Genomic DNA, 16,635 nt, shown 5'->3' with positions numbered 1-16,635 from the left:
TATATATATATATATTTCGTTTCTAAATTTTAATATTTGAAAATTGAAATCATTAAGCAGAAATCAAATATGATTCGCATTTAATAATAAAAAAAACTCTCGCAACTCATTAAGATTGTTTAACATTTATCAAATAATTAAATAATATATATAAGGTTGACCCAAATTTTTCAATCCTCCAACCTAACCCAACTTGAAAAATATCAAAATTTTCAACCTAACTTAACCCACGTTTTAAACTAATCCAACCTAACACATAGTTAAACGATTCAGGCTGTTGGGTTACTCATATTATTCTTACACCCCAATAGTTAACCAATGAATGGACAATATTATTACAATTTTTGGGAGAAAATGAGAGAGCAAAAGAGGTTAGGAGCTTAGAGCATCATCCAAAAAAACACCCATTTTTGTAGAGGACTTTTTGATTGGAGATCTTTGGTCGCCCTAAAAAATCGAATTAGTAAAATCTTTGGCTAGATTTTTTAAGCTGACACTTATAGCCATGTTTGATTTCTACAAATTCAATAAGGTTAGAATTATCCAAAACCAACACTATTTAAGATTACAATAACTACTTCTTTCTACGTTAATCTCTCATTAACTACAATAAACAATATTTCAAATCATACCTTATAAAAGACCTCGAATGTCATTTCCTTTGCAAGACGAGCATAACTTATAAACAAATTAAAAAGAAAAAGAAATACATAAAAACACACGCTTGGGCCGGATCGAATATTTGGGCCTTCCCAAACATATTGGGCTCAACCCAATAGAAGCCGTCACGAAGCCCATCCCTTCCTCTTAGCATCTCGAAGCCCAAGTCCATGACAAAACAAAACACTCTTTCTCCCCAACTCATATAATCCCTCAAACCCTACTGTCATTCCATCTCCTCCGAGCAGCCGAAACCCTAGAGTGTGTGTGTGAGAGAGAGAGAGGGAGAGATCCGCCATGACGACTCGTTTCAAGAAGAACAGGAAGAAGAGAGGACATGTCAGTGCCGGACATGGTAGAATCGGCAAACACCGAAAGCATCCTGGTGGTCGGGGAAACGCCGGAGGTATGCACCACCACCGGATTCTCTTCGATAAGTATCACCCTGGTTATTTCGGTAAAGTCGGTATGCGTTATTTCCACAAGCTTCGCAACAAGTTCTATTGCCCGATTGTAAACGTTGACAAGATCTGGTCATTGATCCCTCAAGAAGTGAAGGATAAAGCCTCCAAAGACAACGTTCCATTGGTCGATGTTACGCAGTTCGGATATTTCAAGGTTTTGGGCAAGGGTGTCTTACCGGAGAATCAGCCTATTGTGGTGAAGGCCAAGCTTGTGTCCAAGATCGCCGAGAAGAAGATTAAGGAGGCTGGCGGCGCGGTGGTTCTTACAGCTTAGGTTTGGGTTTCTCTTTGTTATAGAGATTTTTGTTCTTGGTGAATTTTCATTTTTGTCTGGTTGAACTTATTGAACTTCTTTTTTCTTTTATAATTTAAAGCTTTTTATGGGTCCATATTCCATTATCTGATGCTATGTTCAAGCTCTGTTCTTACTCAATTAGTGTTTGATTCTTAGACTATGCGAGAGAAATATATGGTTGATTGAACTATTAAGGGTAGTGCAATAAGAATGCCTATAACCACTCACCTTTCTTATTTTGAACATTGATTTGATGGAGTCTACTGAATTCTCTGGTCAAGTGATTCGAGAAAGTGTACTAATACTTTTGCAAAAACATGACATTGATCTGAACTTATATAGGGAAAAATTGGGACTTATTATTCATTTGTTTGGAAGTAGTTTGACCATATAATCTGAATTTTACCAAAAGCTTACGTTCTTGCTGGGCATTCCTAAGGGATTCTGACTGATAATGATGGACAATCAGGAACAGATGGTTCTTTCCCAGAAATACTTGAGAGATTATAAATTTATATTACACATTCTGAAGAGTCAAATTTATACGAGGAAAAGGATTTTTGGTTACTGTGATTTACATTTCGTTTCTAGTAGTTTTAAAATGTTTAATTTTGCTGCTCTATATCAGTTTTCCTCCTGTCTTTCCCTTGACGGAGTTTGAAGCCCGACCTTGAGATTTGAAATAGGGCATAGGACGACAGTTCAAATAAGCATTAAAATATAGACATGTATATACTTGTTTAGTCTCAAATGTGTAGTAACTTTTTCCCATGTTTAATAAGTTTCGGTTAGAATTTCAATTAGTTCTATTATGTCTTTTGCCATGTCCCAATTTAGTGCTTAATGTTTGAATTGATTGATGATAAACAAGTACATACAGAAGTTTCTAGATCAAAATGAGCATGAATCGAATTGCAATTTTCTTTAATGCATTTGAATATGTAACATTTTGGACAAAATTGTGATACTATTTTAACAAGTTGATAATCAGTTTGGAACTTTTCATGCTTTTAAAGGATTTCAATTTATAATAGGAGGGACATGGGACCTTAAAAAAGATCATACAACCAATGAGTAAATATCGTAGTAGTCTCGTTTATATCTAGATGATAGGTATAGGTATCATAGGTAGAGTATAAAATAAAACATCCGAAGCAATTATTTCAAATGATTTAATTTCATTTTTATTTAATCTTATAAAATTGTTTTTTTATTTAAATAAAAAAGATTGATTTGTCATTTCTTGATCAGAGTATTGAATAAAATGTTAACACAAGGGCAACACCCCATAGATAGTTCGAAGGGGATAGCGACAATAATCAATTTTACCGTCGGAACCACCGGTAAGAGAATGGTTTTTAAAGTTAGAAGTGATTTTGTAGGATGTAAAAACAATTATTTAATTTACATTGTCATATTTTAATTTTTCAATCAACAATTTATAGCGTATGTGTATCCCATTAGGTTTTAGGTTTTGGTTTTGAAAGTTATATCTGTTCGTTCATTTTTCTGGACATTTTTCAACATTTGAATTATTAATAGAAATTTGATAACAAATTTCATTAACTTATAGATACTGAATAAGGTAATATTACTCATACTTTGTCAATGAGTGAGGATGCTATTGAAATTTTCGAATGCGAATTGAGGTCTTGCTGATCATTTAATTTTCGAAAATTGTGCATGTTTCCTCACTCTTTCTTTGATTTTTTATTTAATCAAATATAAAAAAATCCAATTTCCAAAAATAGTATTATTAGAAAAATGATAAAAATAACAAAATAGACAAAAAAAAAAAAAAAAAAAAATCAAATTTCATAGATTTTTGTTTTTTAATGATTCTTTAAGTGTAAATAATTTGTTTGTTTTATTGTTTTTCAAAAACTCTTTGTTCTTTATTAAATTTAACAAAGAATTCAAAGATCTTAACAAAATCATATTAGTAGTGAGTAAATAAACAAAAATTTCACAAACAAAAAAGAGAAGACAAAATATGAAACTCTTTTATCAAATAAGATCTAACTAATTAGAACTTCATCATTACGTCCAAGGACAACAATGCCAATGTTGGTTGGTTTTTGGCTCCCTCCATGCTTCTAGAAGTGGTTCTACGAGGAATCAGAGTGTCCTCCCCATTTCCTTATTCTATCCTCAGCAACAGATGCCTGCATTTTCATCGTTCCAATTTCGGTCATTTTTTTCCAAACCAAAATTCCAATAACTCACATCTTGTTCTTGTAACAATCTCATTTTAAGTTCATGGTTTTTGAAAATTAACTTATAAATACCTCTTTTATTTTTAAATCTTTTTCTTTGGTATTTTTTTTTTAATTTATGTTTAAAAAACTAGGTCAAAGTTTGAAAACTAAAAAAACTATGTTTTAAAAAAAAATTTGTTTCTAGAAGTTAGATGAATGCGACTCTTTTATCCCATCTAGGTTAATTATAATACGTATAACAATTAAGTATATAATAATATTTTAAAAAATTTACAAATATAGCAAAAAAACATTTATGTTAGACGTCTATCGATAAACTTGTATGGTTTTTCATCTAAGCTCTTTTATTTTATTTAAGGTAAATATTGGTCTAGCGATGATATATCAATACGATAGACGAGTATTTTCAACATGGTCTACATCTTAAATTCTTTTATTTTATTTAGAGTGAATATTGGTCGATGATAGACCAATATGATAGACGGATATTTTCAACGTGTTATATTGATGATAGATTTTTATTATTGATTGACTTTAATTGATTTTGGTATATTTGCAATTGTTTTAAGATATTGCTATATATCCTAATATTTAGAATCTAATTTTCCTCTACCCGCAACTATTCGTTTTAGGAAATAAAATAGAGTTAGATTTTAGAGAAAAAAAATCCAAAATAGTTATTGGATAAAGTCTAAATTCACCCGAAAAATGAAGTCTTACCTCTTCGTTCCAATTGGTTCTGTACACCATCCATGTCAAAATGAGAGTCTGAATTATGGTTCCTCCAATCATTCCAGACCATATTCCCTGCAAAAGTTAATGGTAATTGCAATGGTTACCTTTTCATGGCGGATAATTCAGTGTATGTAAATCTTTTTAAAAAAATTGTAAATACAATAAAATTGATAGACGATCAATGAGCAAATACAGCCTTGTGTCATATCTGCTACTAATTTAGGAGTTAGGTCTGATTGCTATAGTCACGTTCCATTGTTCTAACAAATCAAAGGAATGGAGTCATCAAAAGAAATTATACAAGGAGTCCACTTATCTTGTGCCATTTAACAGTTCTGTATGGTTGGATTCTCGAATTTGTATACCGTAATTATAAAGTAGGCATGTAGATTCGTTCGATGTGAAAAAGAATAGATGGCGACGGGTTCAACGAATAATATTTTGATAAAGAAAATGAACTTACCAAAACACCCCAGTGAAGAGCGAAACCCATAAGAAGTCCCAAGGGAATCCCAAACAAATAGTAACAGCCAACATTCACATAAGCCACAAAAGCTTGCCATCCAGCTCCAACAGCCACTCCTGCAGTTTAAGTTAATTTCCATCACAAAACACATACTACGGTTTAGAATGACTTTTCAAGTATTTAAAAACGTAGTTTTCAGATAAAAGAAAGTTATTCCAAATGGTCTTGAAATCTAAGAGTAAAATAGAAGTAAAAGGGTACCGGATAGAACGGGTTGGATATTGTTGACGACAATGCAGAAACCAAGCATAGGAGTTAGGCTCTTCACAATTTCTCTCACGGCTGAATCACTCGAAAATAAGGAAGGATAATCGTTCTTTGTGATAATGAGAATAGCTGCTAGAATGAGACCCAGAACGAACGACGATATTACAGCTACTACCAATGAAAATCTTGCTGTTCTTGGATGTGCTGCTCCCAATTCGTTTGATACTCGAACACTACACATAATTTCAAAGATTCTAAAATGATTAAAATTAAATGCTTTCAAAATTACTTTCAAAGGAATGCTTTCAATTAGGTAAAATCAATTTTAAACTTCACAAAAGTGATCATAGAATAATAATTATAATAAAAAATATAAAAAGTAAAATGTGTTTTAGATTGATTTTAAACGTCACAAAAGCTTAAGATTATAAATATCTAACTTCAAAATTATTCTCAAGCATCAATTAAAATATAATTATTCAATTTTAATTTCAGCCGGTAAGAATGATCGCTGTTTTATATCTATACTCGAACTCGATGAAATTACTTTTTATTTTTCATGTTTGAAATCACACTCAAATATCCGGTAGTAACTTAAATTCAATTTAAGTATTCATGTTTAAGAAAAAAATTATTATAAATGTCAAAATTACTGAAAATATTTACAAAATATAACAAAATTTTATCACTATTCTATATTTCTATCGAGGTCTATCAATGTATCTATCAGTAACTATCATTCATATAATTTAAAATTTATTATATTCGAAAATACACCTTAGTTTAACCTTTTAAAACATAAATTTTGCATAACTAAAATTGATTTTGAATTAATAAAAACATAACTCAGAGAGTGATATAAACATGAAATAAACTAATTTTTACCGTTTCAAAAACACAACAATACACACATGCTCTTAAGTAATTGTTATGAAGAATAATAATAATATACCAATTGTGATTTCTTCCATTTGTACCTTATGGCTGCATTTATTCCAAAAGCGACCATCACAGTCCATCCCAAGATGTTCGTGCTGCACCATATAAAACACACCAAATTAATATACAAGTGTTTTGGACAATTTCCAAACTACTTTTAAGCTTTTATGATTTTGATTTTCTAAGCTTTCTTTAGGGAACAATAGTTTTTTTTTCTCTCTTTTTTTTTAATTATTATTATCTTGCCAAAATGGGAGTTGTTAGAAAAGTTTTTTTGATCTTATATATAACAAAGAAAAACAGTGTAAATAACTAGAAACTACTCATCTCAATCTAGATGTATAGAAAATTCGAGACGAGATACCGAAATAACTCGTAAAAAAAAAATAAAAAGAAGGGTTACTTGTAATAGATGTTTTTTTTTTTTTTTTTAATTTCTTACAATCTCCATTAATTCTTTCATCCAACTCAGTAATTATCTTTGATGAATGGCCAAGAACAATAAAGCCATGATGATGTACATTTATTCAAAGTTGATGGGTCTCCCATGATAAAAAGAAAATTTCCTTTTGGAAATTTTAGCCACGTGACAGTAGACGACCGGTCATTTTAGCACTTTAATTCCAACCCCACTGTATTTATTTTCTTGCAATTCAATAAATTATTTTCAACCAACTTTGTTTTTTTCAAATAAATATAGTCCTTCGAGTTTGTCTTTGGTTAATCATAGGAAAGATTTTGTTTTTTTTTTTCCACGGTGAAAGAATTGATATTGGCTCGACATTGCTCATATTTTGGATTTAGTTTTTATTTAAGTTTTAAATTTTTATAATGTAAGTGTTTAATTTTTATTTGGTTTTTAAATATTTAAATTGTGTTACATTTTTGCTGTATTTTAATTTTTTGGATTTTAGAAACAAATTTTAATATTTATTAGTTATTCAAAACCAATTTTATGATATGGTCAAACGTATGTTTTGAAAGTAATTAAAAATTGCTTTTATCACTTTCACAACCAAAATATTTTTTATTCATTCTTAACTAAATTTTATATATATAAAAAAAAAGTTGTGTTAAAAATATAAATATTAAATATTAAATTAATTTTAATAATTAAAGAAAGTTTTAAAATGATTTTTAATTCGATAGAATGATCTTAATTAATCAAAAACATAAAATTTACCTTTCATTTCCATGGGTGATAGAGATATTGGGCATAAACCAAATATAGAAAGAGTAACAATAGTTTCTTAACAATTGATTTCTAATTTTCTTTTATTTATTTTAAATAAAAAACCATGCATTTAACCATCCCACTGGACCCCTGACACCAATAACAATAATAATAAACTGTCCATCATAATATTATGATTGATATCTATATATATATATATTATATCGAGATAAACTGTCAATCATAAATCATATTGTAATCTAAAAATTAAATTTTAATATTTTATTATATTTATAAAAATAAAAAAAAACGTATAATTTAAATTATGTTTTCTTGGATAAGACATTCACATATGATCCATGCTCCATGTTATGTTAGTATATTAAAGTATGGATCTAATGGCAGCCTCTCTGACTGTTGGAGATGATTGGAGTTGTTACTTTTGGCATTATCTTAGTGTAAAGACAAATGTAATTAATCAATGGTAGATATGATTTCTTTTACCTTTTTCCATGCGATAAGATCGATTAATTAAATAAAATACTCAATTATTATCGTAAAGCAATAAGTAACCAAATATGTTACGTACCATATGGACAGCGCATCAATGGAAACTTCTGCGTTCTTCAAGTATCCAGCAAACAGTATCAGAGCCATAAAATACCATATCTCCAAACTGCACAATTATAACTGAATCACCCGTTACTAATTTAAATCAGTAATTACTGTTAATATTTATTTTTAATACAAAGAGTGTGAATCCGGACTACGTGAGATCGATCAGTGTTGAGTCAAATCACTTTTGTTAGATATCTATAAAGGACCTATCACTTATGAATAATATTGCAGTCTAAACTCTAAATTGAGTCAAATAAAAAACCTTGAAAGACCTATAAACGACTTTGGCAGAACCTATAGAGAACTTCATAGGACTCCTAGAAATCCAAGAGTGATTGAGTTTAAAAGGTTTGGAGTTCAAGAGGTATGTCCAATTTTTTGATAAGGAATCCTTTAGGAAGATAATGTCTCTTAATTTGGGTTTAATATTATTTGGTTTAGATCATGGATAGAAGACTCATTTAGGGCATCTCATGTATTTTTTCTATATAATATTAAACGGTGTAATAATTATTAGAAATTTCAGAAATAATAATAAAATGTATAACAACATTTTTTTAAAAAATTGTAAACATAAATAATAGACGTCTATCACCGATAGAATCTTATAATTTATTAGAGATAGATTAGCATTTACAATACGGTTTATCAGTGTTTCAACGTATTCAAACATAGTTTATTATATTTCAAAAGGTTTTAGAAATATTACAATATATATTAATAATTAAAATCTAATCATTATATTTATCTTCATTTCCATTAAATAAATATGTTCCATCAAATATCAAAACGATAATTTGGTGAATTAACTATTTTTTAATCGATCCCAAATTTGTTTAGAATTAAATATTAATTTTGATTCTATGAACGGATTGATAAATAATGCATGAATTTAAACTCAAAACTAGAGAGATTGTTACAACCATCTAACTCTATATTAAATTTCTATAGTAATTAATGTTGAACTAATTAATGCCCCAAACATGTATAGTAGAATAAATTAAACATAAACAAACCATAAACCATTTAGTCAAGTTCATACGTACTCAAAGGAAAAAAGAATTCATGTTAGTTCATGGTGTGTACATATACCTTATATCATAATTAATATTCTTTTTAGAAGAAATCATAATTAGTGCACGTAGCAGGTATTAATAAAATAAATTAAGCATACATAAAGAATCAAATAATTGAATCTCTAGATTATCTAATTAATATTTTATTAAACTTTCACATTGTATAGAAGTGATCGAAACTATTTTTAAAACACCTCGGCGTTGCTTGTCGGTTTGCCAAACTATTTAATGATTTATAATCTTTATATATATATATATATATATATAAATAATTATGAATATAACTATTAGATTTAAAGTATCTTTATAATCTAAAATAAATGAATTTATAAATATAGTAATATTTAGATTGTATCACATAATGTCGGTGGGTATAATCATGTTGTTAATACAAGTATATTAGTGATAATAAAGTTATGTTATTAACTCTATTGACAATAGATTATTATTAATAAATTTTGATATATTTGTAATTCTGAAAAATATTTTACACTAAAGCTTCGTTTGTGATTATGTTTTTGCTTTTTTATAAATAGCTCTATTTAGCTATTTATTTTTCCTTTCAAGTTCGAATAATGATTTCCATCTTTTAACTAAATTCTAAAAATAAAAACAAATTTACAATTTTTTTTTTTAATTTTCAAAATTAATTTGACTTGGTTTTTTAAAATATTTATAAAATATAGATAAAAATGGAAGAAACTTTGAAAGAAAATAGTTTAATGTTTTCAAAAACCAAAATAATTACCAAACGACACATTAATTATTGGTTCCTAAAACTACTATCAATTACAAGTACCTTAAAAAAAAACCTAATCAATCTAGTTAACTAACCAATAGGTCAATTGTGATGTTTGACAAAATAATAAAATACAAATTCAAACTTCTTATTGGTAAAAGAAAATATATTTGAATGCATTTCGAGCTGTACTTTTTAGAAGTTTGACAGTTGCTAAAACTTTTTTTTTTTTAGAAAAAGATATTTTCTTAAAACAATTTGTTTATAATTAAAGGTTTAGTGAAAGTAAATAAAATGTTGAAAAGTTGCAAATTAAAAGAATACGGTGCAGTAATAATTAATAATACTTTAAAACTTTGGATCACAAAAATTGAATCCCAAAACTCATATAAATGTTATAACCTCAAATTAGATGAATGTAAATAGAATGAAATTCAATTTTTATGATGTGATGCTCAATTTCTATTACTCCTGTGAAGATGAAATTTTGTCATTTGTTAAAAAGTCTTAGTGTCGAATTTTTTAAATGAAAAATTAAATGTAAAACTACACTACAACCGGTGGTTTTTTGAATATGTCCAAAAATGTTGCAAGTAAAAATAGGTTAATAATCCTAATATAACAGAAAAATAGGGTAAAAGAAACTGACCAGAGCATGACCGCAGATGCAAGAGAGAGTCTAACGAAACCCCAAAGATTGTGAAACGCTTGCCATGAGAAACCAGACCAGGCTCGACCACAGCTCCCGCTTAATATATAAACAATCTGAGCAAGATCGATCACCCACCATGATGCATTCAGCACTATGGCACCACCCGCTAAACCCCAACCCAGCTTCAGCATGAACAGCCAAGTAAAGAACGTGTGAAATACCTGGAGGAGTGTTCAACATATAAACTCATTATAACTTTTATATTTTTAATAAATCTTATAGTTAATTCTCTCAAAGTTAAAATTTACTGAATAGGATTAAATATATCAAAGTTCAGAATATTTATGATGTTTTAAAAATTAATTAATTAATCAACTTTGTATCAATAAAATTTAAGATTTATCAAAAGTATATATCATTTCGATCTTTCCTTTTTAATTTCTAAGACAATCATTTAACTCTTTTTTTCTTTTTTCTTTTTTGCTATTTTGAATGCCAATTCAAAATTCTATCATCGATAAAAATGAATAGATACGAATAGATTTTTCTAATTGTTATTGATAGACTCTATCATTAATAAAATTTAAATATTTTGTAAATACTTTGTTTTATTTTGTTATATTTAAAAATATCAATTTTTTATTTCTTAAAAAAATGTATTTACGTTTCTTCATATTATTTTTAAATTTTCTTTAATTTCACACATGAATTTGTGGATATAATTTTCTTTAAACAAAATAAATGCTAACTTGAAGATATAAAAAGAAACAAGGAAAAATTGAAATATTTTAAATAATAACAAGATATTAAAATTATTTATAAAATATAGCAAAATCTTCTTAATTCTTTAATACTTATTTAAGTTTTTTTACAATATTTTTCTATTCATAATAATTCACTTCAACACTGCAATGACAAAATAAAAATAACGTAACAAAGTAAGGAAAATGTAAATTTTTTTAGAATAATAAGAAAAAACAAACTATATATTGAAATAAATTAAGTTTAAGAAAATTATAGTTCAGTAATAAATTTAGTCTTTTATATAAACTTCAATTTATGAAAGGAAAGGTCTAAATGCAAGGGTTTATAAGATAAATATCCTAAACTAAAGCATACCAAAGCCACAGCGGAGATGACGGACATGGCCATCATCTTGCTTTGCGCCTGCAAGAATTTGGAGATGGGAAAGTTAAGGGCGTAAGCATAAAGCTGAGGAATCATCCATATCGACAGCACTCCCGCCGCCTCCGATATCTCCTCCGTCTGTCCGATCAGCTTCAATAACGGCGCCGAAAATATGTAAACCGGCGTTAGAACCACCGCCGATATAACGAGAATCACCCACGATCTTTGCATGTACACTCCCATCATATCCAGCTGCCCTGCCCCGTACGCCTGCCCGCACAGCGTTTCCAATGCGCTTCCCATTCCCAACTGCACTTCGTCACTTTTCAAATTTTATTTCACATTTCAAAAGAAAAAATTCAAATTTTTATTTACATTCGGCACCATAAACATGGATATAATTTGTCTAAAAGTAGTTTGTTTACGCTATAAATTTAAATATAATACACAATAATAAATGAAAATAGTATGGAATTATTAAAATTACGGTAAAATAATTTTTTTTTATACTAGCATAGTATAGACATAAGTTTTCATAGGATTTTCATTCATTACGTGTCATGTTGACGTATTGTTTAATAAACTCTGTTGGTTGTAGTATATGGACAATAGATCTCGTTCTTTCTAATTTACATTATGTTTAAAAATGATTTTAAAATAGTGGTGTAAAATCTCTTCTAAAAGAATATTATGGATCTTTCTGTCAAGTTGTTTGTCTAAGTAAGATAATGTGTGAGACAGTGAGAAAACAAGCACCAAAAACAGACAAAATCAATATACAAGATCATCATGAATATAGACAAAATAATAATAATAACAAATGGGATTTAGAAAATATTTGATTAAGTTTCCATCAAGTCCTAAACTATCCATTTGAAATTCATGAAGTTTTACATCATTTTAGACAAATATGAATTTGCACTAATTGACAATAAATAATAAAAATAATAACTAAAGAAGAAGAAACCAAATCAAATTTGAAAACTAATACAAAATATCTATTTGGATTTCACAAACTATTATATTATATCTTAGAAAAAAAGTAGCAAAAGACAAACAAACAATGTGAGTATTATTAGGTTCACCTTTCAAAACCTACCGACAATTAGTGCTATTTCAATATTTTGTAGGTGGAATTTTCAATTTGTTACATTTAGATTTCATAGTCAATTGATTTCTAAATGTAATCTTATATTAATTATGAGGTATCGAACTCATGTTACGTACACCACTAAAAATTTAAAAACTATTAATTTAAAAAAGACCAAAATATTCCTTTTTTTTTCTTCGAAATAATACTAGGAAAAAGAATTGGAATGGGAATCGGACAGTGAATTTATTAAGATAGAAAATAATGTCATAGATTTATAAGATAAAATCATGCAATAAATGAATTTAAATACATCATAATAAACCAAAATATTTATTAAAATATTACAAATCGATTTAGATATGATAAGACTAGTAGTCTAATATTTTAATATTTTACTATTTTTTCGTCACTTCAATATTTTCTCAATTCTAGAATTTATTTTCCAATAGTTTTTCAACTTGATATTTCTTTTAAATCCTCTTAATATATATATATATATATATATATATATATTTATTTATTTATTTATTTATTTAAAAAAACTAAATAATATAAATAAACAATTAATTAAATTTGGTTTTTCTAAAACAGTAAATAAAAAACTAAAGAGTTAGGCTAGAAAATTATTAATGAAGAATTTAATTTTTTGTAAATAATTGGAGAAAAAGGGGAAAGAGTACGTGCCATGATGCCGAAGGAAAAGCCGGCAATAACGGAGTTCTCAACGGAGACGGCGGCGAGTGCGATGGTGCTGACTTGTCCGGCGAAAAGTTGAGTGATGGCGCCGAAAGAATATTGGCAAACAGATGTGAAAACCGCCGGAGCTGCAAGGTACCACAGTTTCTTTAATTCAATACAGAACTCTCTGTAGAAATCACGTGTGGTGTTGATTGGAGGGATGTCATCGGCGTCGGGAGCAAAAAGAGCCTTCGTATCTTTCCTGCCGGATTCCGGCGAGTGGTCGATTGGTTTATTTTCCTCTCTCTGCGAGAGAAGTGGCTGAGAAAGATCCGCCATTGAACAAAGAGATTAGGCGTACAGCGTCGTCACACTCTGCTTGGCAAACGACGACCCTTCAAAGTCAGACAAACAAAACCCACCGGTTTTTATAATAAAGAATGTTTTGGTTGAGCTAGCCTTCAACTCTGTCTCGCAAAAGTTTATTTTTAACTCATTTCTGTATCTTCAAACTGTTATAAAAAATATTATTTTCAAATAACAATATAAACCAAAATATTTACAAACAAATATAACTAAATTTTAGATTTATCCATTAGATATAAAAAGTGTAATATAATTAAATAAAAACAGCTGTAGAGTGGTGGTAGATGAATCGTGTGTTCGAAAATCTTCAGCGTGGGGTTACCGCTTGGTAGAGCGCTGAGATATGTAAGTACGACAAAAATGGGTGATATTGGTGTGGCCACTGGCGCTGCTGTCTCTTTAAATGGCATCCTTGTTTTTGTCTATCCTCTTTCTTTAACGAGTAAAGTGAGTGTCCTGTCACGTCCCTGTTCTTCACAATTATCTTTTAAGATTGCTCTCTATGGGTTAGTCAACTACTCGACGTTAAATAAAAGATTGAATGTGGTTTGGCCATTTGGGTTATAATTATTGTAAACTTTTAACTTACACATTATACATCTAATTTAATTGACATAGTTTTACACTAATTTAATATTATTTTTTATTTTTCAAAAAAAAAAAAGCTAAAACTTATAAACGTTACTTCTATATTCGACTTTTTTTTTTTTTTTGTTATTGATATTTCACCGTTAGTTTAAAAGATTAAGTTAAAATTTAAAAACTAAAATAAGTAGTTTTTAAAATGTTGTTTTTGTTATTTAAAATTTAGCTAAGAATTTAATTATTGTATCGAAGAAAGATGCAAATAGTTAGTGACATAGAGGAAAAATAGGTAATGGAATAGTTACTAAAGAAATCCTAATTTATTAAACGTGTTCTTACAAATAATTGATTTATTGAAAAGGTAAAATTTATTTTATGTTTTTATACATGTCTAATAGTAGATTTAAATTTTAGTTGAAATTCTTAATTTGTTCACACGAAATTTTGACAAAGAAAATTTGATTTGTAGAAATAAACTTGATTATATTTTATTGATTTGTAGTAGTGTTACAGCTTCTAATATATAATCATCTAATTTTTCTTTTAAATACATAAATTTTAAACTTTAATCTTATTGATTCTTCTAGATAATCAACATTTGGACTTGAGGATATTGTCCTCATATTTACCTCTGGGTTTGTTGATTTTTTTCAAGGATTGACCTTTGAACTTAATGATTTTCTTCAAGGATCCGCCTTCAATTTGGTAAATGGTAAAGAAATGATCAATCTACTGAAGCCTTCAAATCTTTAAGAAGATCAATCTTCAGCTTGCAAATAAAAGAAGAGATGACCAATTTATTGAAAAAGAGACGATCAATTTGTTGGGGAAGAGATGCTCAGTTTGTTTGAAGACTAGACAACCTATTTCATTGGAGAATAGATGTTCAATTTGTTAAATAAGACTGATTTTTTCAGTTTTTAGAGTTTTCGAAGGTTTATATGTACATTTTTAAGCTTTGGGATTCGAACTTAAATTAATCTATTTTTATTTGTGTCTGACATAGTTTTAGGTATAACTGCCACGTGGCATAATTTGATTGAATGAACAACAAATACCGTAATTTGATTTGCCCACTTTCACATCTTTCATTTTAATTTGAGGGTAGATTTGTAATTGAACAAAAGAATAACCAGATTAACTGAAATTTCTCAATAAAAAGTTAAACGAATTGTATATTTATTATATAGTAATACTATCATTTATTACATAATACATATTTTAAATTTAAAAATATAAATTGAGTTTCATGAAAATCCTATATTTTAAAATATTTTTATTTTTATTTAATATTAATACAATTATACATTTCAAAATTTGAATACATTAGAAAATATAAATTTTTCACTCTATTTAAAACTTAAAAATCCAAAAATAATTTTTTAAAAATAGTTCATACAAATATAAGTGAGTATAACTCATCTTAGCTTCAAACTGAATAATTGAAAGAAACAAAAAGGATATTTGACTAAATCTTAGTAGTATAATTTAAAATTAACACAACAATCAATTGTCTTGTCTAAACATAGAACGCGGAATGCAATTCGAAGTTTCACGGGGATCCCGAATTTGTCAGTAGCTCCCTTATTTAACCATTATAGTTCAGAAATCTTCTAAAAATGAAAAATTGAAGTGTTGATCACATGCCTTCTCACGCATTTCATGGTAGTTTTTATATTAAAAAAACGAAGATATTATAAAAAACTACTCTCTTTTTACCACAAAGTTTCAATTATCACATATAAATTCTACAATATTTTTTTTTTATTGAAACTGCCATCAAATATTCTAAATAATAGCCGTCTAATATTATAATAAGCGATAAATATTATTTTGTACTTTTCAATCTATTACGGTTAATATTATTTCAAAACTTTCTATTTTCTATCATTGTCACTATTTCATATTTATTATTTATTATTTTATTCTCAAACTAAAATATCTCGAACACATGTTATTATAATCAAACTAAAATAATATACTTTGAAAAAGCAATTCCTTATGTCAAGCGTTCTTAGTATTTTATTTAAAAATATTATTATATTAGAAAAAACATTAATATTAAATGAAAACTATTAATGTTTTATTTCAACGTGAAAAACAAATAAACTGCTGCTTTTCGTTACCAGTGTATACGAAGTGATGGGTACTTTGTTTCAAAAATCAATGGAAACCAATCAAGATTCATTTAGTAAGTCAATCTATCCTAAAGATCCTTGGAAAGAATACAAAAGGTGAGAACCATCAATCAATCAAAATTGATTTAAATTGACATTGGCCAATTGACGATGACCACTAATTAAGGGGATATGCATTATGATAATTGAGATGCATATATTCTATTTTATTTAGTTATGAAATATTTTTATCTTTTATGTCAATATATAATAATAACAATGCATCGTTGTCAAAAACAATAACAATAGGTTTTTTCTTTGTTCAAAATACAGCGGAGACAAATTAACCTAAATTAAAAAATGA

At 27.9% G+C, this 16,635-nt stretch overlaps 2 protein-coding genes across 2 annotated transcripts; one reads left to right on the top strand and one right to left on the bottom strand.

The window, feature by feature from the left end:
• The first annotated feature begins 854 nt into the window (after positions 1-854).
• Positions 855-1,523, top strand: LOC103488974 (60S ribosomal protein L27a-3). Its single transcript, XM_008447947.3, has one exon. The coding sequence runs from the start codon at positions 958-960 to the stop codon at positions 1,396-1,398; it is 441 nt and encodes a 146-aa protein (XP_008446169.1). The 5' UTR covers positions 855-957; the 3' UTR covers positions 1,399-1,523.
• A 1,811-nt stretch (positions 1,524-3,334) lies between these two features.
• On the bottom strand, positions 3,335-13,743 carry LOC103489551 (protein DETOXIFICATION 29). The gene is made up of 9 exons (XM_051091217.1): positions 13,210-13,743; positions 11,424-11,741; positions 10,302-10,525; positions 7,809-7,895; positions 6,084-6,140; positions 5,101-5,339; positions 4,837-4,955; positions 4,359-4,445; positions 3,335-3,584 (listed from the first exon to the last, which is right to left on the bottom strand). Exons 1-9 carry the CDS (start codon positions 13,540-13,542, stop codon positions 3,528-3,530), a joined length of 1,521 nt encoding a protein of 506 aa, XP_050947174.1. The 5' UTR covers positions 13,543-13,743; the 3' UTR covers positions 3,335-3,527.
• Positions 13,744-16,635: the final 2,892 nt, after the last annotated feature.

The sequence above is a fragment of the Cucumis melo genome, chromosome 10, assembly GCF_025177605.1.
Source record: "Cucumis melo cultivar AY chromosome 10, USDA_Cmelo_AY_1.0, whole genome shotgun sequence".
Lineage (NCBI taxonomy): Eukaryota > Viridiplantae > Streptophyta > Magnoliopsida > Cucurbitales > Cucurbitaceae > Cucumis > Cucumis melo.
The sequence above is the reverse complement of the archived record's forward strand: the minus strand, read 5'-3'. Positions and strand labels throughout refer to the sequence as shown.